This window comes from Callionymus lyra, chromosome 3, assembly GCF_982586985.1.
Source record: "Callionymus lyra chromosome 3, fCalLyr1.hap1.1, whole genome shotgun sequence".
Lineage (NCBI taxonomy): Eukaryota > Metazoa > Chordata > Actinopteri > Syngnathiformes > Callionymidae > Callionymus > Callionymus lyra.
In genome coordinates this window covers 18,713,150-18,735,030 of record NC_141820.1, presented here as the reverse complement: position 1 = coordinate 18,735,030, position 21,881 = coordinate 18,713,150, and the positions used below count along the sequence as shown (strand labels likewise).

Below are 21,881 nucleotides of genomic sequence, written 5' to 3'. Positions count from 1 at the left end.
ACTTTTATCCTACACTTGTGTTACAGAGAAAATACAAATAAAAGAAAGTATTACAATAATGTTCTATATGCTGGTAGAATAAGTCTCACATAATTTTATTTTTTATTTTTCAATGTTTTCGAAACAAACACAAAGTGCATATGGAGGATGTTGAAAGGTTTAAAGCAATGACATCATTGCCCCTTTTATTTCCCTCATATTTCATCTTTAGTTCTAGGAAAAAGGAAAAAAAAGCATTAAAAAAAAAAGAGCAGTTGAATTGGACAAGATCCAGTAAAGAGCTTCATTTTACTCGTAGGCATGGAGTGTTGCCTACAAAGACAGAGTGAGCGCTCCTTCTACGATCTTTGATTTCATAGAGGAAGACGAGTGAGGGACAATTTCCAGGTCACAAAAATACCGTTTTGTATAATCACACTTTAAACGACATCGATAAAGTTGTATTGTTTTTTTTTTTTATTATTTTATTTTTCAAATCGTACAATTCAACACGTGTTTTAAATGGTGTGCTATTGTGATTCATCGTGATATAAATTGATAAACTTAAGTATCATCAGAAACTATTGCGCACATGATAATATAGTGTATTGGTTTAATGTTAATATCGTTCGTTAAATATTAATATAAATGATATAAAATATTAAAATGTAAGCTAAATAATTAAAAATAATATTCCAACTTTTGGGAATACTAGTGTAACTTTGAATAACCTGGAAAAGAATTTCCCTAGAACTCTACTTCCCAGAATGTGATCTCAGGCTCCAGCTGTCCTTGTGACTGAACTCCGGCATGAATGAACCTACAAGGCGACGAGGGAGGAGACAAGCTTCATCTCCTTCTTCTCGTTTCCTAAAGGACGTGACTGGTTCGATCCCTCACGTTTCTGCCCCCCCCTCCCACCACACACACACACACACACACACACTCCCCTCCCGACTAGCCCGCCTCCTTTGTGAAAAAAAAGTATTTGCGGGAGGGGAAGGGTGAAGAAAAATGAAGTCAATTATACAAGTCCCGGCTCTGAGCTCTACTACTCCAGCTGGTGGCTCCACATGAGCCGCGGAGCTCTGCAGCCTCCTCTCCTCAGGCATGTCCGCCTGCGGCTCCGATGGCTCGGCAGCGGCCAGAATGGCAGGTAAGGGCATTTGTCCTCCATCACTTCTCATCCTCTACCCTCGGCTTTCTTTTTAGAAGCGACATAGTTTGGTGGACTTTTTTAAATTTTTAATTTGAATTTTTTTTTTATTTCCAAGAGTTCACTCTCATGCGGGATAAAAAAATAACAACTATTTGATTAAAGTGGATACAAAAAAACAACTGCAGGACATTTTAAAGTAATCGCGGTGGGTCCAGAATCCACGGCGGGGATGCGCGCGCAGCAACTGCACCCGCCGTCGTACCAGGAAAAACGAGCGCTCGCGTGACCGTAACTATGACGACCGCTGCGACTCAACAACAAATATATATATTCTTAAAACTTCCATTTTTTATTTGAAATAAATCATCCGATGATGCGTTTAATGGGATACATTTATTTTTGGTTTTAACCTTGAAGAAATCGCGTCTGAGTCGGTCACGTGATTCGCTGGCATCTTTTATAAGTGGGTCAGTGGATCAGTGGAGCAGCAGTTTCCGTGATCCTCCAGCAGGGGGGGCTGCTCGCTCCTGCTCGGCGGAAAACCTCGGCGGCTCGCTCGCTCCACCGCGGCGTCCGAGTTTTTTTTAAATAATACTCAAGCGCCTTAAACGTATATTTAAATGTTTTTGATCTATCTTTAATAGTAGAAAATACATTAAAAAACATTTTCAATCAATAATTTTTTTTAATGAAACTAATATATTAAAGCAGCTCTAGGTCGTTTTGGTACTTAAAAAAACACACACTCTTCCTTTACATGGTACATAGTTATAGTATAGTTACATTACATTAATTCATGAGTTCAAGTCATGAGTTCAATTACAAGTTTTCAGGAAGTGGTATAAAAATGTACGGAATAACAAAAAAAATGACGCGGGTCCGAGAGGGTTAGACCCGCGACAGGCTGTTCATAAACTTGATAAAAATAAAAGTGTTTATTTGTTACCACAGTGGGTTCACGATACGTTCAACACTATTGCGATCTCTGCAATATAAAGACGCAATTCATGACAAACTATTATATTTTCTACATGTCAAGTGTTTTATTTGAAATTAAAGAAAAGCTCCTAAATAATTGTGTTTACGCGGGATTAAATCCCGTGTATATGCTAAACAGTTGTTATTGTATTAATTGTTATTAATTGTAATCTTAATTTAATGAACAAGTTTATCGTCATCCGAGTGCGTCGCGCGTGCTCGCGGGACAGGCGTGAGGCCTTTGTCATGTTGCCATGAATCCCGTGTGTTTAAAAGTCGTTTGTTCACCTGTTTAATGCTCAAATCGACACGTTTTTTAGTGTAACACAACAAGTGAAACACACAAATCGTTTCAACTTCTGAAATACACGAACACACACACACACACACACACCCCCCCCCCCCCCCCCCCCCACACACACACACCAACACCACGTGCTTCAGGGTTAGTCAATGGAGTTGTTATTACTATTGTACGTACATTGACTGTGTTTTTGTGGCCCTCATGATGTCAGAGTGATCTGCATGTAGAAAAAATGTTACTATCTGTTGTATTGTATTAAATCTTAATACAACTTCCTTGAGTTCTTTGTTTATCAATTATTTTCCTTTTCCTGTGTCCTTTTTCTGAATATTATTTGCCGCTAAAATAATTTGAGTGAATATTTTGACCATATTTAAATTTTTAAAAAAATCTCCTGGTCCATTTTGTCGGGTGTTTGTCCCGTAAAACAAGATTTTAGTACAAGATTATTGGTTCAAAGATGTGATATAAATGTAAACAGCGCAGCTGGAGTCAACATTAACTGTTAAACTCAATGCAAAGGCTTCATAAAGTCTCTGTCATGTGACTTTTTTATGTTAAAACTATGACCCGTGAACTAAAGTAACCTGTAAATAAGAGTGTTTGGATCCGTCGTGTTTACGATCAGGGTTCTTCATGTGTGGTTCTTCATCATCATTGTCTCTGATCAGCCTTATATCCTGAGTTAGGCGGGTCAGAACTGGAGTATGTTTGGCTCCATGTGTTCCTCAGGTGGTCTCTACCTCTAGCTGGAGCTCCAAGCTCCTTGACAATGTTCTTCCCGACCTCCAATTCCAAACTTCATTTGGTACGCCCCACTTTTAGTCGACCCCACATATGCTTTGCAGACCTGATCCTCTGCTTCAACCGCTAGCCCTTCATATCTGAGATTCTTTCTGTCCGACTCCAGATTGATGGCTTCCAAAGTCAGCGGTAAAATTCAGGGGAAAAGGTGACGGACGTTCACCTGCACAGGAGTCCGACTCGTCCGCCGCCTCTCGTCTCAATCGAGACATCGAGGGTCGCCGACATTTTTCACACCACGGTACAGTTTATCGTGGGAACCAGTTTCAGGTGCTCATCTGTAAGGTGAGGCCGATAAATAGGCTCCTTCTCAGGCTCCTCAATGAGGCGCTTGTTTCTGGTTTTTACAGTTGGTTTGCTAGCTTCGGTATTAATGTATAATGTGACCAACACATGATGTTATCAACTTTTTTAGACTGTTATTATCTATCAATACACTATAAAAGATGAATATTGTTAATTATGGAGACCTTAGATCTAGGTAGCTGAGTCCAAGGAAGTCAAATTTATCTTCCGTCTCTCTGTTACTTTCCGTTGAACGTACAGTGAGGGTTGATGATAGGACTTTACTTCAGTCGTGTGAACATCAAACCGGCAACAGCGTTATCAAACAAAATCCCAGCGTCAATCCCAGACGCTCACGTGCATCCTTCAACTCTGCATTGTGACGTTGACGTGCGTAACCGTTGTGAGTCAGCGTTGTGTTGTTTAATATGAACGAGGAGGTTCCTGGTCAAGTGAGTCACACGTCCACTCGGGCGGAACTGAAGGGCAAAAACAAACAATTAACGTAAACAATCACTCAAACCCATAATCACATTGAGAAAATGTAACAATTCAAAGCATTTACGTGATCCAAGCTCATGATACATTAACCCTTGAGACACACCTGTGTCACCAGGAATAACCCAGAACACTCTGTTCTCCGGGGGCTTAAGCTTTACATTCCCAGCGCAGCGAACGAACAGTGTCCGTGACATCATCGACGGAGGCCTCGACCAATAGAACACGGAAACTAACATAAAGAATCCACCGCCGCCGACGCACAAGCGTAATTAAAGGGTGTGTGTGTGTGTCGAGGAATATGCGCACGTGCAGCGACAGCAACACAATAGAGTTTTGCACAATATCACGTTCAATGAAGGCTCAGACTTGCAGGGACTTGAGAGAGATAAGAGATCCAGAGAACACGTTTCACGGCTCGGGGTTAGAGAGTTCATTGCCAAACGTGAAAGCAGACAAAAGGAAAATATTACTTTTCTTTTGGATTCAAGTTCGAATATAATTTTGTAACTTAACGTTGTCGTTACTCGATCTTTTCGGCACAAACATTGAGACGAGAAGAAACGTTTTCAGCTCATTTAGGTCTTGTTGTTCAACTAATAGTACAGTGATTCAAAATATACGTCACAGAACAATTTTAACAGTTTAAAAATAATTAGTGTTATTACTGAACTGCTCACACCAGTATTGTACATACAAATATAATGCCTAATTTTATTCAATACTATTACGTACCACTGCCATTAAGGTAATAGGCTAATGTGGGTAGAAATATACAATTAAAACATCATACTTACAAAACATAATTGTTATAATTACAGTATTATTTATCCATAATTTGTGGAAACTATTGCCAAACTCCATATAAGGGTCAATATCAGAAAACAGGGAAACATAAAAATAAAAACTCAAACTATAAACAATATCTATACTTTTTTCTTTTGTTGTGTGTGAGGTCAATATTATCATAAAAACAAACTATATTTTTCTACTCAAAAAAATAAAGTTGATCAAAAATCTTTCTAAATACAAGATATACATTTAAACTTACTACCTGAATGAAGTAGCACAAAACCATAGATTAAAGAAAAATAAAAGTCTTAGTACAGAATAGTGAGTTAAATTACACACTGCACCTTTAAAACATTTTCGTAAACTCCTCAGAGATGTTTTGTACAATTTTATGGACATAAGTGTTCAACGACAAAATGTATTCAGTCTGTGCTTTCACCAGAAAAATTCTCTGTACAATAAAAAAAATGCTTAAAAAAAAGTGACCAATGGGCAAATGTGTGTGTGTGTGTGTGTGTGTGTGCACCCTTCATTGGTCAGTCTTCATGTTGCTCGGTCACTGCCTCGCTGAGCTCGTCGTTGGACTGATCACGAGTCAGTTCTCTGTGAGTCTCCCAGGACTTCAAAGGCTCTATTCTGGTCACCAAGGAGACGTTTGCTGTCATAGAGGAAACAGGAAAAACAGTGTGAGCGGCCGACGGGGAGGGAGCGGCGGAAAGTGTTTGCTCACGCATTCCACACATACGTCACTGATGACCCACAGCAAACTGAATTTCAAACAGCTCATCAATTTTATGCCGCTTGCAAAGAGTCAAATCTCTTTTGTGAAACTCCTTTCAGTAGTGGACGTGAATGAATGTTAAGAAGGGGAAGACAACTTTGCACAGGTTATGGAAATAACTGTAAATCTGGTGGTTAAAAGTGTAGTTTCTATTCTATTCTAGTTTCTATTCTATTCTAGTTAAACACGTGTTTTTTTTAAGCTTGTGTGACTGTAATACTTAGAAATATATGTATTTCTAAGCTTGTTTATGGTGTAGTTGAATCTGTTTTTTTTGTTAAATATGCTGATTAATAACAGTAAAAAAAAAGAACCATAGTAGTAGTAGTGTAAGTATGGTTTGAATTTTAATGAATAGTATACATACATGTAGGTAAATAAATGTAAGTTAAAAAACAATTCGTTTCGACAAATACATTCAATTTTTTTGGATATGTGTATCACAAATATTTTTCCATTTCTTATTTTTGTGGATTTCTCATTGTTATATGACACCAAACAAAAAAAGAATGCTACACTGGCAATACAAGCTTCTGATTCTGCAATTTAAAAAATGATTAAACAATTCTGAATAAAAACGAAAGAGCAACAATATAACTTATCGGTCCACAAAAAGGAAAAAGATTCATGATCTACAGTTTCTGTGCGGGCAGAATGTTTTCTCCCGCTTCTGGCCTAAAGGATGTCACAATTTAAAGCACGGGAGTCCTCGAGAGAGAACTGGGTCACTGTTGCATCACCGCGTAACAACAGCTCAGTGCTGGACGTCTGGCGCCATCTAGCGGCCGCTCAGTGTTCTTCTCTTCTAGATACATGAAAACACTGTATTCATGGCATAGTTCTGTATTGAAAATGAAATACCGCAGTGACACTTAAGTTATCGCACGGCATGTAAAAGTCACATTTCTTGTAGTCTAATAGTTAAATGATAATTACTAATACCGCAAAGTGTTATGGGACATGAAGTGCACCTGACCTTTTGAAAACATTTTTTGCTGGTTTGAGTTTCGTTACAGTCTACAATTAAATGTCTCAAATTCCACAGAAGATCAAGAAGACAATTACGTACAGATGTCCAAGATTAATTTACATTTTACAGATTTAGAGTGGTTTAAAAATGTGCTATTAGGGAGTGCGTTTGTCCCTTTTGACGAGATTAGTTAATAGATTAAATTAGATTAGATAATCTCTGCGGGTTAGTTAAAAAAAAAAGAGTATATGTGTTAGAATTGAGAACTAAACGAAAATACAACTTGATTTTCCCCCTTTAAACATGGTCAGAACTCTAAAATAACACATATAAAGTTGAATGAAATCATGAATCTAAATAAAAATAAATTCAGTTATATTCATACATTTTATTATCTAATTTAATCAATAACCAGTTTGTGTTTGTAACTGCTTCAGTAGGACTTGAAACAGATTTTCAGATTAAAAAAATAAATAAGAAGCAAGGATTTATTTAACCCTAAAATGAAATTTTCACATTTTCATCAAGTCCTTGATTTTTTATTAATTCAACTAAAGTCTCGCTGTAATATAAAATAAGTATTTGCTGACACTGTTCACATTGTTGTTTGTGTGTTATAATATTCAAAAGTGACACATGATAAAAGTTGTCTCTGTGCTTGGTTCTGTTTTCTATTACTTATTTTAGGTTTTATCTTATTCAATTATTTTATTCTGTTCCGCCACCACAAGCTAGCCCCATGATGTGTTTATAGCACTGGCACTGAAAGTTTCTGATTCTGAAGTAGAAAAGTGAAAAGCCTTCTGTTTCTCTCTGGGATCAGATCAAGACGCAGGGGAGGACAGTCCGGGTCAAGGTTCGAGCCACATGAGTTCGTCGCTGTCTGCCTTCGACCTGCCGAGGAAGAGGAAGGGCGACATGGAGGAGAGGTCCGAGTAAGTAACATAACCTAATGATAATGTTTCACAATTCAACACTTGTTTTGCAGAAATAAAAAGATGTCCTTTTGATCTTTCAGAGGGAGTATGGACTTCCAGATGGAAGACGATGACCTCAGCAGGTATAGACGAGACTTTTCTTCTGTAATTGTCAGTAGATACCACAGTTAAAGGATGTTTATTTCAATTTCAGGTCTGAAAAAGATGACCAGCAAATCAAAATGAAATGTTTCAGGTGAACATTTTTTTTATACATCTTTTCTGTGTGCAACTGATAATTCCTTTTCCCTTTAAATGTTCTAATTATAAACGTTTTTGTTGGCCAAAAAAAAAAAGACAGAAACTATTTTACAAAGACAATGAATATTTGGAAACACCCAACCCACTCCCACCACCACTTTAATAAAATTAAAATACAGCATGATAAATTAAGAAACAACTTATTTAAGGCAGATAAATCAAGGAAGCAGACAAGCGAAATAATTATTTGAGTCAAAAAGAATTGACTGTTTTCCTATAAATATCTTGTAGGGCTTCAGAATTGATCAAGATCGTCTGTGACTAATATATTTAAGATGATATATAAACAATGTAAACACACGCTAGTTCACTCAACCTACCACTAGGGGGCCACCACATCCCCCATACTTAATTAAACTTGTTAGTAGCAGGTCTGACTCACAAGCTTTGAATGTATAAAGAAAAACATATTTTTTTCACGTAAAAGCTGCTTTCATGTTGTCTTGTTGTAATTCAATAAAAGTACCTAAGTTTTCCCTGAGATCACGAGTGATCGTGTCTATAATAACAATGAAAATACATTTCACAGGGAACCTCACCGCCAGATTGAGAAGCGGCGGCGAGACAAAATGAACAACCTCATCGACGAGCTGTCAGCCATGATCCCGGCGTGTCAGCCGATGGCTCGTAAACTCGACAAACTCACTGTGCTCCGGAAAGCTGTGCATCACCTCAAAGCCCTCAAATGTAAACACTCTTTCCATTTAACTCGAAACCCCCAAAAATAATAATCGTCAGAATTCAGCCAATGTGACTGTGGTCTCCTCTCATGAACAGCGGGGACAGGAGCCTCGGTCTTCACCGACACCACCTACAAGCCTTCAATCCTGCCTCATGACGACCTGCAGCACCTCCTGCTCAGGGTCAGTGTCCGACCTTCACCTTTATTTTGTTGCCTCAATGAACTCGAGCGTTTAATATCTTTGTTCATCTTCTTTGCAGGCAGCAGACGGTTTCTTGTTAGTAGTCAGTTGTGATCGAGCCAAAATCATCTTCATCTCAGAGTCTGTGTCCAAAATCCTTAACATCAGTAGGGTGAGTGATATTCTTCTTCTTCTTCTACTCTTTTTTCTCTTTCTTCTTCTCCTTCATCTGCTCCTTCATCAGCTCATTCTTCTTTTTCACCTTCATCTTCCTCTTCTTCCTCTCTTTCACCTTCTTCTTCTCCTAAATCTTCTTCTCGTTCATCTTCATCTTCTTCTCCTTCTTCATCTTCCTCTCTTTCACCTTCTTCTTCTCCTAAATCTTCTCCTCGTTCATCTTCATCTTCTTCTCCTTCTTCATCTTCCTCTCTTTCACCTTCTTCTTCTCCTAAATCTTCTTCTCCTCCATCTTCATCTTCATCTCCTTCTTCATCTATCTCTCTTTCACCTTCTTCTGCTCATAAATCTTATTTTCCTTCATTTTCATCTTCATCTCCTTCTTCATCTTCCTCTCTTTCACCTTCTTCTTCTCCTAAATCTTCTTCTCGTTCATCTTCTTCTCCTTCTTCATCTTCCTCTCTTTCACGTTCTTCTTCTCCTAAATCTTCTTCTCATTCATCTTCATCTTCTTCTCCTTCTTCATCTTCCTCTCTTTCACCTTCTTCTTCTCCTAAATCTTCTTCTCCTCCATCTTCATCTTCATCTCCTTCTTCATCCATCTCTCTTTCACCTTCTTCTGCTCATAAATCTTCTTTTCCTTCATCTTCATCTTCATCTCCTTCTTCATCTTCCTCTCTTTCACCTTCTTGTTCTCCTAAATCGTCTTCATCTTGTTCTCCTTCTTATTCTCCTAAATCTTCTTTTCCTTCATCTTCATCTCCTTCTTCATCTTCCTCTCTTTCACCTTCTTCTTCTCCGAAATCTCCTTTTCCTTCATCTTCATCTTCATCTTTCTCTCCTTCTTCATCTTCCTCTCTTTCACCTTCTTGTTCTCCTAAATCTTCTTCATCTTCTTCTCCTTCTTCAACTTCCTCTCTTTCACCTTCTTCTTCTCCTAAATGTCCTTCTCCTTCATCTTCATCCTTATCTTCTTCTCCTTCTTCATCTTCATCTCTTTTACCTTCTTCTTCTCCTAAATGTACTTCTCCTTCATCTTCATCTTCTTCTCCTTCTTCATCTCCCTCTTGTTCACCTTCTTCTTCTCCTAAATCTTCTTCTTCTTCTTTCTCTTCTTCTTCGTCATTGAAACAATACTTCAATATTTCATTACACAAACCTCTCCATCACAGGCAGAGCTGACTGGCCAGAGTTTATTTGACTACATCCACCACAAAGACATCCACAAAGTCAAAGAGCAACTGTCGTCAGAGTTGTACCCAAGACAGCGGCTCATCGACGCTGCAAGTAAGACGTTATGCTTCAAGTCGTTCTCTTGCCGTTGTTACCGACAAATATTGTTATCTTTTTTTTTATTTATCTTTCCACAGCAGGAGTCCAGGTTCCAACAGACACACAGATCACACAAACACATCTCTCCGCTGGAGCTCGGAGGTCCTTCTTCTGCCGCATGAAGCACTGTCGACACCCTGTGAAGCACAACGATAAAGGCTTGATTCCAAGTGTCTCCAAAAAGAAAGGTATCTAATCCATACGAAGTTTCAAAAATTTAAAATATATATTTAAAGAACAATCATATGTTGGTCGTTTTTCGATTTGATTAAAAATGTCAAGTTCTTAAAGTAAGTTATTTATACATCCTCCCATAAATTCTGACCATACCTACCAAGTTTATTTCTCTCTTATTTGACGTCTTTAAATTGACACATTCACCCACATATATCACTGATCATATATTTCATAAATCACTTATTCTTTTCACATTAGATCCTTTACTCTTAAATAGTTTTAGCCACAATTTTGATCAAAATCGCAATTTAGCTAATTGAAAATAAGAAACAGACTTTTCCTGTTTAGCTAGCATTCCTAGCATTCCTACATGCTAGCTAAACATCACTAGCACTCCAGGTATCTTTTTCCTTTTTTTATCGTCACATACTTTTAAAACCTTGTTCACATAAACGTAAGCTGAATTATTGTGAAGAACATTTCCATTTATTTGTTAAACATTACAGTTAAAATGACAGATACTTAAACCACATTAGCATCGTCTTAGCGGTTACTTGTTAATTTAGCTCAACAGAAACATTCATATAAACTATGCAGGAGTTATGCCTTTATATTGAAGGTTCTATGGTTGACAATATTATCAACATGTTCTATAGCATCTTCCTGACTAAATCAAAGTTAGCTTCATGTTATTTGTCACATGAAAACACTCTTTACTTCCTGGTTGTAAAGGTTGCGTCTAAGGCAGCGTAAATGTGCTAATAACTTTATGTAAAAGACATTTATTGACAAGGGTTCTTCTCGGCTGGGATGTCTGCCCTCAGACAGCTACAACTACTGTACACTCCACTGCACCGGTTACATGCGAAGTTGGCCCAGCGGCCAGTTGGACTCGGAGTTGGAGGGCGACAAGGACTCGCCCAACCTGACCTGCCTGGTCACTCTGTGTCGAATCCAACCGCACGCGTCCCACCAGCCGCCCAAAGAAGTCAACACCAAAACATCCGAGTTTGTTGTGCGTTGTGCGATCGACGGCAAGTTTACGTTTGTAGACCAACAGTGAGTTTCTCTGTTTAATCATTTCAAGACAGAACATTGAGAGACAGCAGGGAGGAAAAGCAGATTGCCAATCCGTGTAACCAACCCACATGTTTTCCTCCCAGGGCCACGACCATCACTGGGTACTTGCCACAGGAAATCCTCGGCACGTCTTGCTACGAGTACTTCCACCAAGATGACCTGCACCATATGGCAGAAACACACAGGCAAGGTGAGGCGACAGGAGAGTCAATGATACACATTTTGTTACATCCTAGAGAATTATTGACCAGAATTAATATGAAAGAAAACGGAAGAGATCAGTACTGCCAAGAGAAAGCGTCAAAAGAAGGATAAGTTAGTTAGAAGGGGCTATACTATGCAATACTTTGGTTGGTTATTTTTGTGCAGCTTTAATTGGGATATATTTACTTTGTCTGGCTTTCTATGTAAAAGGAACATCAACTGAAGATAATTATATTTAGATGTATATTTGGTTGACTAGTTTCAACCAATAGTCTAGGGATTCATTCATTGAGAAAATATCTCATTGACTGGACAAAAAAAAAATTATAAAATGAATGTGTGTTATTATGCCATTATAAAAATACTTAATTCCAAATTATTTCGTCATATGTTACCATTCTCAAAATAAATGGAGAAATACTCCCCTTCATTTTCATTTACATATTTTGAGGGAAATGACAAACATTTGACTACTTTAAAGGAAAAATATCTTGTAATTGTTTTCTTCTTTCTGTCAGTAATCTAACCCAGTTAAGTTTCAACCTTCATTATGTAAAGAGCCATTTAGAAAAAAAATCCCCAGTAAACCTGAATCAGAGCTGACTGAATTCATTAATTAAAATAAATAGTTAATATAGTGTTGTTTCCTAGTGTTTCACAAAATCGATAATTAACAATATTTAACTATACACGTTGACGAATGACGACATAAAAACAACATATTTGATTGAACTCTGAAAAAACTATACTAAATGGTTATTATTTATTATTTTTTATCAAGGCTAATAATGTATATTTAACTAAAACAAAAATGTATATATATACTCCACTTAATATCTTACATTTTATTTGGAGATTACGACTTGCACATGTTTTGTGAAAATGTAATTGAGATTCATATTTATTTCTGTAATTGTATACATATATATCAAATATTGAGTTCTCACATTAACTTGCTGGGGGAGGGGCTTTGCTGGCTGGCATGCACTGACTGAACTTGAAAGAAGATTAAGAGCCTACTGGCCAATAGAAATGGGGGTCACAGACTCCACTGGAAGGTGCAGTCTGAACCCTGTGACCCATTTGAATATGTGACGGGCAGTGAAAAGGGAATTCAACGGAATAAAGGGAGCAGTACCAAGAGCAGAGGTTACTGGATATCGTTGGTTGGTTTCAGAACCAGATAGGAAAATGTAAAAATAATTGTTATTCCTTTTTTATCCTGACATTTGCTGGACTTCTTTTTTTTTTTTTTTTTCTCTTTAGTCCTGCGCAGTAAACAGAAGATCGAGACTCGGAACTACAGGTTCAAATCGAAGTACGGCTCCTACGTTTCCCTCCAAAGTCAGTGGTTTAGTTTTACAAACCCTTGGACCAAAGAAATAGAATTCATCGTGTCATTGAACAGAGTTGTCCAGTGAGTATCGTCACGTTGGTTGTTTCGCTGATGACTGCGAGACGTTCATTTCCTCTTGTGTGGCTACAGACCGGGACACAAGAAGGAGGAGGACGCGGCGGGCAGCTCCAAATCTCTTCAGGGTGAGGATATCTGCCGAAGGAAAAATGTGTTTCAATTTTTTCAAAAAAGTTGACAATTGTTTCCCGTCATAGGAGCACCCATAATCCCCGGCCTCAACAGCAGCATGGGCACCATGATTTACGCCGCTAGCATCGGCAACCAAATAGCCAACGAGTTTATCGACTGCTACAGGTGTGAACTGTAATTCAACATCCTTAGAGTTGACATGAAAGGACAAAAAGGCTTTTTTTTACTCCCAAACTTCTCTGCTGAAATCCGTAACCGCCAGAGAAGACTCTCGACAAAAACTTGAAAATAGTTTGTCTGACGTCAACATCACCTCAGAAGTTAGAGACACGAAGACACTGCTACGCGACGACAATGAAACATCTCTGAGAATGTTGCTTGTGTTGTTCTAGGATGAGCTCGTCCCCATCAGGTGGTGCTTCAAGTCCCTTTGCCGTGGCCCAGGATAGGCCTCTGCCAGTCTCCCAGACCTCTAGCACCAGCGTAAGTTGGCAACCGAGCCAGAACATGTTTATTTCAGCTTGATAAACTGCAAAATTGAAATTAGTATTCCAACTGTATTTCATCAACCCTGGTCTTTGAATGTTCATTAAATCTGATGTTCGCAGACTTCGAGCAGAGAGGAGGCCTCGGGGAGTTCATCGCAGTCCCACTCTGAGTCGAGGACCGTCGACCCCAGCAGTGCCACTTCTGAAAGTGCAGGTACTGCCACATGTAAACCCACTTTTTTTGTGTGTAGACTTTTCCTCAAATGTCCTTTGAGTTTTGAGATTTCATCTTAATTTGTGGCTCTACATTTTCTAAAAGAAAAAAGGGGTAAATATAATTTGCCAAAGTAAAAAGTAGAAAATTGGATATCAAAAAACAAATGTTGAAAGTACAAATGATTAAAAAATGCAAAGGCTAGTGGAGACACATTTCAGGATATGCACTTTTCTCTGTATTGGTTTTAAAGCTAAGACTGTCATACAACTCAACAAAACCTTCCCACATGCCAAACTTACATCTTATATTACTTTTTTTAATTATCCATGTAGCTTCAGGGGCACTTCTTAAAGTCTATTTTACAGACTTTTCTATTCTTTTTTTCTATTCAGCTTCTCTTTTCTCCTGTGACATCCCTTTCTTTTATTCACATTGACCTCTGTTGACACTGGATTTTATCTCCAGTGACTAAATACAGACACAGACTGATTGAGAGTCTTTAAAATATCACGTTTTTTCTTTTCTAAGAGTCAGGAAATGTAACTATGGTATATTGTTAGCCTATAAGCTATGGCTTCCGTCTCTTTTCAACCTGTCTCCTTTATGTATATTGGTTTCTGTGGTATTTTAATGTGGTAAAAATGAAGCTTTATCTCACTACTAGCTTTGGTTTATTTAAAATATGAGTGACATTTGTGTTGATTTTAATGATTACATGTCAAATTAAGGCACGTAGATGAACTCGGGTTCAGCCCAGATGACTCAGAAATCAATGTCTAGCTACTTATGTTCAATTTTTTATGTTTGATTGACCTGGAAAAGACTGCGATTGACAGAACTTGTATTTGCGGTGCAGACGAGCCATCCCACCTGGACTTGGAAAACATGGTGGTTCCGGGCCTGAGCAGCTTCAGCAGCGATGAGGCGGCCATGGCGGTGATTATGAGCTTGCTGGAGACGGATGCTAGCATGGGTCAGTCTGGCGAGTTTGAGGACTTACATTGGCCTTTTTAGAAAAGGAACAAAAAAAAAAAAAGGGGGCGGCAGAAACATTTCAAACCCTCCCTCAGTGCCATTTCACGGACAAGTAACACCTAAGGTAGCTTCAAGACAAGTAGGGAATGTTGGACCTTTACCGGAAGGAAAGACAGGGGAACACGTTCAAGGAGTCTCATTCCGTGTCTTCCTCGGTGACACATCCTTATGACGGGCTTGAAGCAAGATTTTAACAAAGATTCACTTGGACTGTGTTCCTCAAGTGATGGTAGGCCCCCACGGGAGGGGGGCGCTACTGCTGCAATGTTCAGTGCTGCTAAAGAAACTACTTTAAACGTCAGTGAAAAGCAGTGATAAAATTCATGCTCTTGTATGTACGTTTCTAATTTATCATATGTTGAATTTGACTTTTTATATTGTGATTTTTCAAAGGCTGTTGTAGACAAGTCATAGGAAATGTTTTTTTTTTTGCCTGACCACATGCTACGAGTCTTGTTCTCGATAGGAATTTGTGAATCTACAGAAACGACCCCCAATTTCCACCAGGTGCCTCTGATTCGCCTTCTGGCCCTAGCAGCTGATACACAACCATTGTAGCACATGTGGCAATCCTCACTGCCCACGTCTCTGCATGGGGATGTGTACCCATACTTGGTTCTGTACCTGGACCGAAAACCATAATGCACATTTTGGTGAAACATTTTAATTTCTTTTTTTTTCCTAGTGGAAATCTTTAACGTTTGGAAAAGTGCTTGTACTTAACTAAACACTTACCATCTCAGTATCCATGTCAAAAAACTGCAGGGCTGATAAAACTATTACATTATATACTGCAGAATAATTTAATAGACAAATAAGATACAAAACCGCGAATAATACGAAAAATGACGCAGATGCTTCTAAATGATAAAAGAGGGCCAAAAATATTGGACCTTCAATTTTTCAAGGCTGTGACTTGCTTAATATTTGAGCTACATAGCTTCTTTAGTTTAAAACATTCCTTGGAATGAGACAAAGAAGACGAGCCTATTTACGCTATTGCAGTAATAATAAGTGAGTAGTTAGTACACACCAGTTCTCGACTCTAAATCTTGATTAGTCCAGACACAGAGCTGTTCATGGCGGCCATTTTGTACCCAACAATAGCTCCCTAGGTCTCCTGTAGCACTGTGAGAGCAAGTTAATTTATAGACATAAATGGTCTGTAGACTGTGAAACTCTAGAGATCTTGATGTCATCTACTTGAATTCAAAACTCTCTCACTGGAGCAGAACGTACCTGGCAAAGCCCCTCCACATCACACACATTTTAGCCCCCAAATAATACTGACAGAAAACAACAAAAAGTCAGTAGCAACGAAAACATGTTTAATGCACGCATATGCAATATTAGCATCATTTTAGTATCGTTTTAGATGTTTGAACAAAGTGTGCATTTTCATTCTTTAAGCACTGTTTAAGTACCGTATCGGATACAGCCGACAAGCGATGGATTCTATTAATGGATAGACTTAGTATCTTTCTTACATTAACACTGCAGAGACGCATCCGGTGGGGATTGACAGGAGTGGTCATGAGAGGCAATCGGGGTCCGGTGGAAACCCAGGGTCACTTTCATATCCAGGCTTGAAGTGATAGCTATGTGTAATAGGAAGCCGGCCCGTCCACCTGCACAACTTATACAGCAGCGTTTGCACACGTAGCCACTTTCACGACAACACTCAGAGAGTCACTTTTGCATAACCATGGAAATATGCGTGTGTTTGTCATGTTTGTCGATCAGTTCTGATGTCTTATGAGCCCCAACAAGGTTTTTTTTTTTAGGAAATAAAGTCAGAAGCAGAGATGCAAACTCACTTTTGGTGAAAGTTTCCATTTTATAAAAAAAACATTAGGACACGCCCTGCATAAAACTTTAGTTTTAAGCAACAGCGAAAACAATGATGTTAGCTTGTTAGCTGGTCGTGGACAACTTACACCAAACATTCCATTCTCAGAAATGTTTATTTATTTTAGAAAGCTTCTGGTGAGTAAATATATTTATTGTATGATTTTCTCAAATATCAATTGTCTAAAGATGTCTACATTTTGTCGAGAAACTTTGTATCGACACTTTTACTAACAGCTTTTCCCTACTTATCTTTGCGTCTGGGTTTGTCTTTTATGGAAATAACACCTATTGTGACGATTCATGGCTGAATTTATTTATTGCTCATTTTTCAAGTATATTTATTCTCAAAAACAGCCGCGGTACAGTATATTCAGCTGTGCCTATGAACTATTATTTATTTATGCTTTTGATTAAAAAGTCAAGAAAATATATTTTGTACAAATCAATTAATAGATTGTATATATGTATATTTTTTGTAAACGTCAAATTTTCATCACCCTACTTGCGTTCAAGTCACTAAAAGCGCAAAACTCTTATATTTTTATAAAATGGAGACTGCACCTATGATGAGTTGCACCTCTGCTGATGAGAATGGAAAATATAGGAAATGTGAATTTCAAAGAAAAAGGAGAAAACTTTAGCTTATAGGACTATATAGTACAATCCCTTAGATTAATTGGCACTTGGTATTGAGTGGGCTTCATTGGGGTCTTCAGATGGGGCCCCCCCTGTCATTGGTGTTTAGTTGATAAGCCCAAGACACCTTTGGAGAGCTCGAAGGCGACATCTGGCGTCCCAGGTGTGCCCGCCTTTGCTTTTAACCCTGGATGGTTACCTTGCTGTCCAGTTTGGATCCTTCCTCTTGGTCTATAGCCATCTGCAGCTTCGTTCAGCAGCCCCCGGACAATGACTCGAAGGCTCATCGGAAGGCCTGTCCTCGCACTCCCATTCCCTTAACAAGCTTAGACATGGAGGTGGCAATGAAGCCTCAACACCCAAACTCAACCGGAAGCCCCCCTGGCACGCTAGCCTCATTGCTCTGTTATGTGTCCCCAACTGCTGCCTCCCATGGTACAGTGAGTTCAACAATGAACCTCTAGGAGGTTGACCACAAGACCAGGTCCAACCTGAGAATAGCTGTAATGATCTTACACACTTCAGACGTTCTCCGCCAACAACCCATTTCGAAGCTTGAATGATCACAAGGTTAGTGGGGAGATGGTACATTCAGCCATTATTCCTACTTCCAAATATTGCCGTGATGTTGTGTATTCTGCTGTTTTGACACAGAATTGCAGATCTTGAAAGTAGTTTCTTACTAGGTTTGTGATAATATGCCGGATATGAAAAAAGTTGAAGGCTGTCCACATGAGAGAATGAGGGACGGAACCAAAGGCGTTGGCTAGATCTAGGAATAGAACGTGGGTCTCTTCCTTCCCTTCTGGCTGATTGGATTTGGTGCCATATCATGCTTGCTCTAAGCATCCTGAACCACCTGGTATTCCAGCTTTCTGCACAGACGTGTCAATCAAGTTGTTTTGCTTCAGGTACATTGTCATTCTTTTAGCAACGATGCTAAAGAAGATCTTCCCTTCAACCTTCAACAGGTTGATCTGTCGGAATTGATCAATGTTTGAGGCATCCTTCAGCTTAGGGATTACCACTCCACCAGCTCTTCGCCACACCTTTGGGGTGGTTTGCTCGGTCCATATGTCTTTCATTTGCCTCCACAGAAAGCGTACGATGCTTGGGGAGTTTTTATACAGCCGATATGGAACTCCATTTGGTCCTGGCCCTTGCCTTCCTCACAGCGTCCTCAATCTCGCCCCACCTTGGAGGACTGTCATCGAGCTGGTGTTCTGGTTGAGTCTTTTCAGGCGTCCCTTCAGGTCTGTTTGCAGGAGGTCAATTCCCAATCATCTCGTGTGGCACTCTTCCATTTTTTCCTCAAGTCCCTTTTCTTTTTGACAAGGTGCTCAACTTCCTTCTGCCATCTGGACTTGGGAGGGGTTGTTGGTGGCCTGTCCTATCCGGTCTCTTTTGTTCCAAATCTTTTTGCTCCATAGAAGTAGATCAGATCCCCCATTTTCTCCAGTTTCTTTCCCACTGTTTCCCTCTCATTCCAACTAGAATCTCAAACAGGTCTCGATTGCTGCCCACTCTTTCTTGCTGCTGGACTTTGACCACCTTACACAAGGTCAGTGGTCTTGCATGCTCTTCTCAAAAGGAGGTTGTAAGTTGCTCGGTTCCAAATTTTCTGATGTTGTGCTTGAATTACTTTCCGCCTCTGGGGTATCGATGCTCAGTGGATTGTGGGTTGAATCCTGCCGCTGTGCTTCACTCGCCTAACTTGACCTTTCTCTCAGAAGATAGTGATCAATGCGAGGAATAGTACTTGAGAAAAAAAGAAATACGTTTTAAGTTATGTTTATATTCATTCTGAATGTGTGCTTAAAGGACTGAGCCCTGCCTATAATGTGTGCGCATATCACATGCTTTACTGTACACTTCTGTGAAGGTGACACTAAGACCACTGGGAAAAATCGGGCCGGACCCTGGACACTGGTGAATGTATTGAACAACACACCAGCTAAACCTTCTCCAGGGGAACTTTACAATGTTCAGCTGACTCTGTTGCTTTCAGGGAATCCATGTTTCACGTCTAAGTCTAACACAAAAAGTTCAAAAAGATAAAAAGAATCCAGGTGTATTTTGCTGATGTTCCCAGTTTCCCGCCTTTACGCTCAAGAAAACTGGTCCGAGGAATGGTTCCTCTGATTTTTGAAGCAGAATGTGATTGTGTTGCCTTGAAAACATGCTTGAATGTGGTGTAACTGTAAAATGCAACAGTTAATGCTCTCTGTGCTGGTGTGAGGCTTCCAGTTCTGCTCTCATCAAAGTGATGCTGATGTCTGTAGAACGCTCTCTTTTGTGTAATTGTCAATGTGTCTGCTGTAACAAGGATGGAGATTGTAACATTTGCAAGTAAAGAAAAAAAATATTTTTGAGGAAATGTTTACAGACCATGTAGTAGTTATTCATGTTGCATGTTGGGTCGGTGGGTTTCTGACATTCGTTGCTTTTTGCCAAAGAGGTCATGTAATCGTTACCAGTGTCCCACAAGAGAATAAAATGTTGAGCCATTTGGTGATACATACATTTTAAAATCCCCTGCTTTGGCTACTTTTTATCAGATCTTTTGTATTTATATGCGTTTGTATTAAACCGTAAGGGACTAAATAATGAGTTTGTGTGTGGTTAGCCAAAACTTTTATAACAACAAATAAAGAAATACAGAAATTTACTCACAAAAAGAACAAAAAATGTTTGGGACTTGTGATTGTAACTTAGAAAGAGAAAGTCACAATCAGTTCCATGAAGAACAATAAATTACATCATTATATATAAACATATATATTAATACATAAGTATATGTGTAAATGAGTAAATAAATGTGTGAATAAATGTCAAAATTACTTCTGTTTTTATTTTCGTCAAATAACATTGCCAATTCTTTGTATATATCGTCTACATTTATTAAGTTATACATTTTATTTGTACATTTAATTATTTATGTATTTTATCATTTATTTATTTCGACATTCCATTCCATTTATTTCTACAGTTCGTTGGCAGTATGTAAGTTTAGTAGTTCGTCCGGACATCAGTCTACAGCAGGGACTTGTTACAGCGATGTCATCGGATCAACTACTACTGCCCTGGTGAGCATCACACGTTCATCATGCTATGGGCTAGTTGCCGCAGACGCGATAGTTTCCAGATCAACAATGATACCAATTTAATTAGTAAATTAATTTATAATTTTGTCACTTATCGTCCTTAATACAGCTCAGCTACAAAGGTGCATTGATAAATGATGCTTTGCTCCACCTAGTATTTTTAGTTTAGAGAAACAAAATGTTGTCTGTGACATAGTGATATTTTAAAAGAAAAAAAAAATCGAAATTTTGAAGCATTTCTATTTAAAGTTACGTAAAATATTACATTTTAACCAGCCGGATCAAAAGTCTGGATCTGTAGTCGGTTGTTGCTTTGACCAAATTTAATCAAAAGTATCTCTTTCATCACATGCTTTATTAATGGCTCCCAATGACACAAATAATTCCCCAAAATCAAGAAATAAAAGGCTAAGAAAATCTACTATTGATGAAAATTCAACTACGTTGTGGTAAGAGAGCGTATACAACAGCTCCTTCCTAGCTCAAGCCATATCTAAAAAGTAGGGTTTTCTATCTGAAATAAGTGGATATGATATAAGTTAATATAAGTTAATATGCCCGATCAGAGTTGTGGCAGTTTAGTCAGTAAAGTATAAAGAATTACGCCTCTAGACAATCCTCATTACTACTGTCCCCGAGGCTTTAAGATTATTAATGGTCTGATATTAGAAAAAAAGAAAATTACACTTTCCGATTCCTTTTGATGCAAAACACCTGTCTGGCCTTGGACAGGTAGAACGTTGGCCCTACAACTACCCCGAACCTGGGTAAAAGTGTACATAAATGCAAAATATGGCAAAGAAGGACACTGAACGTGTCACACGTGAACATGTACAACAGCAAGGGAATGACAGCGAGAGCCGGCATGTAAAAGGCCACCGTAGGCACCGCGACAAACATCAAATTTGCCACCGCCCGCCTCTTTACGGAGGATCTTGTTTGAGCCGTCTGGGCGGGACTTTGCTGCCGTAGAGACCTGACCACAACACCCAGGCAGGACAGCATGACCAAAAACAGGGCGGAGATGGTGATGGATGCGGCGCTCACCATGACAGTCGCATCTGTCAAACCTTCGACGTGCAAAGACAAGAACATAATGAGGAAATTAGAATTCCGCTTCACAATCCACCACTGTTCCTTTTTTGTTAAATTAATTAACTTTTCTGGTTTCTAATCTAAAGCTTCAACTCCAGGAATCAGAGTCCTCCCTTCAGGTGTGCCCTAAAAATACATAAAGGCTTTTATTGTCCCCTGAGAAACCTCGCCAATCTAGAGTAGGCTGGATCATTCTTCCTTTAATCCTACATTTCTTATTTTAAAGCAGAAGGTGAGTAGATTTCAAGTTGTCATTGTCATTTGTTAACTGGACTGGACTGGACATGC

At 38.9% G+C, this 21,881-nt stretch overlaps 1 protein-coding gene across 1 annotated transcript; it reads left to right on the top strand.

Moving 5' to 3' along the window:
- Nucleotides 1-1,045: 1,045 nt before the first annotated feature.
- Nucleotides 1,046-15,721, top strand: LOC148083684 (basic helix-loop-helix ARNT-like protein 2). Its single transcript, XM_087785787.1, has 17 exons — nucleotides 1,046-1,135; nucleotides 7,374-7,485; nucleotides 7,569-7,610; nucleotides 7,682-7,723; nucleotides 8,318-8,475; nucleotides 8,566-8,651; nucleotides 8,731-8,823; nucleotides 10,001-10,115; nucleotides 10,199-10,348; nucleotides 11,162-11,396; nucleotides 11,501-11,607; nucleotides 12,888-13,038; nucleotides 13,108-13,160; nucleotides 13,233-13,332; nucleotides 13,560-13,650; nucleotides 13,776-13,869; nucleotides 14,729-15,721. The coding sequence occupies exons 1-17, from the start codon at nucleotides 1,090-1,092 to the stop codon at nucleotides 14,884-14,886; spliced, it is 1,833 nt and encodes a 610-aa protein (XP_087641913.1). The 5' UTR covers nucleotides 1,046-1,089; the 3' UTR covers nucleotides 14,887-15,721.
- The last annotated feature ends 6,160 nt before the right edge of the window (nucleotides 15,722-21,881 follow it).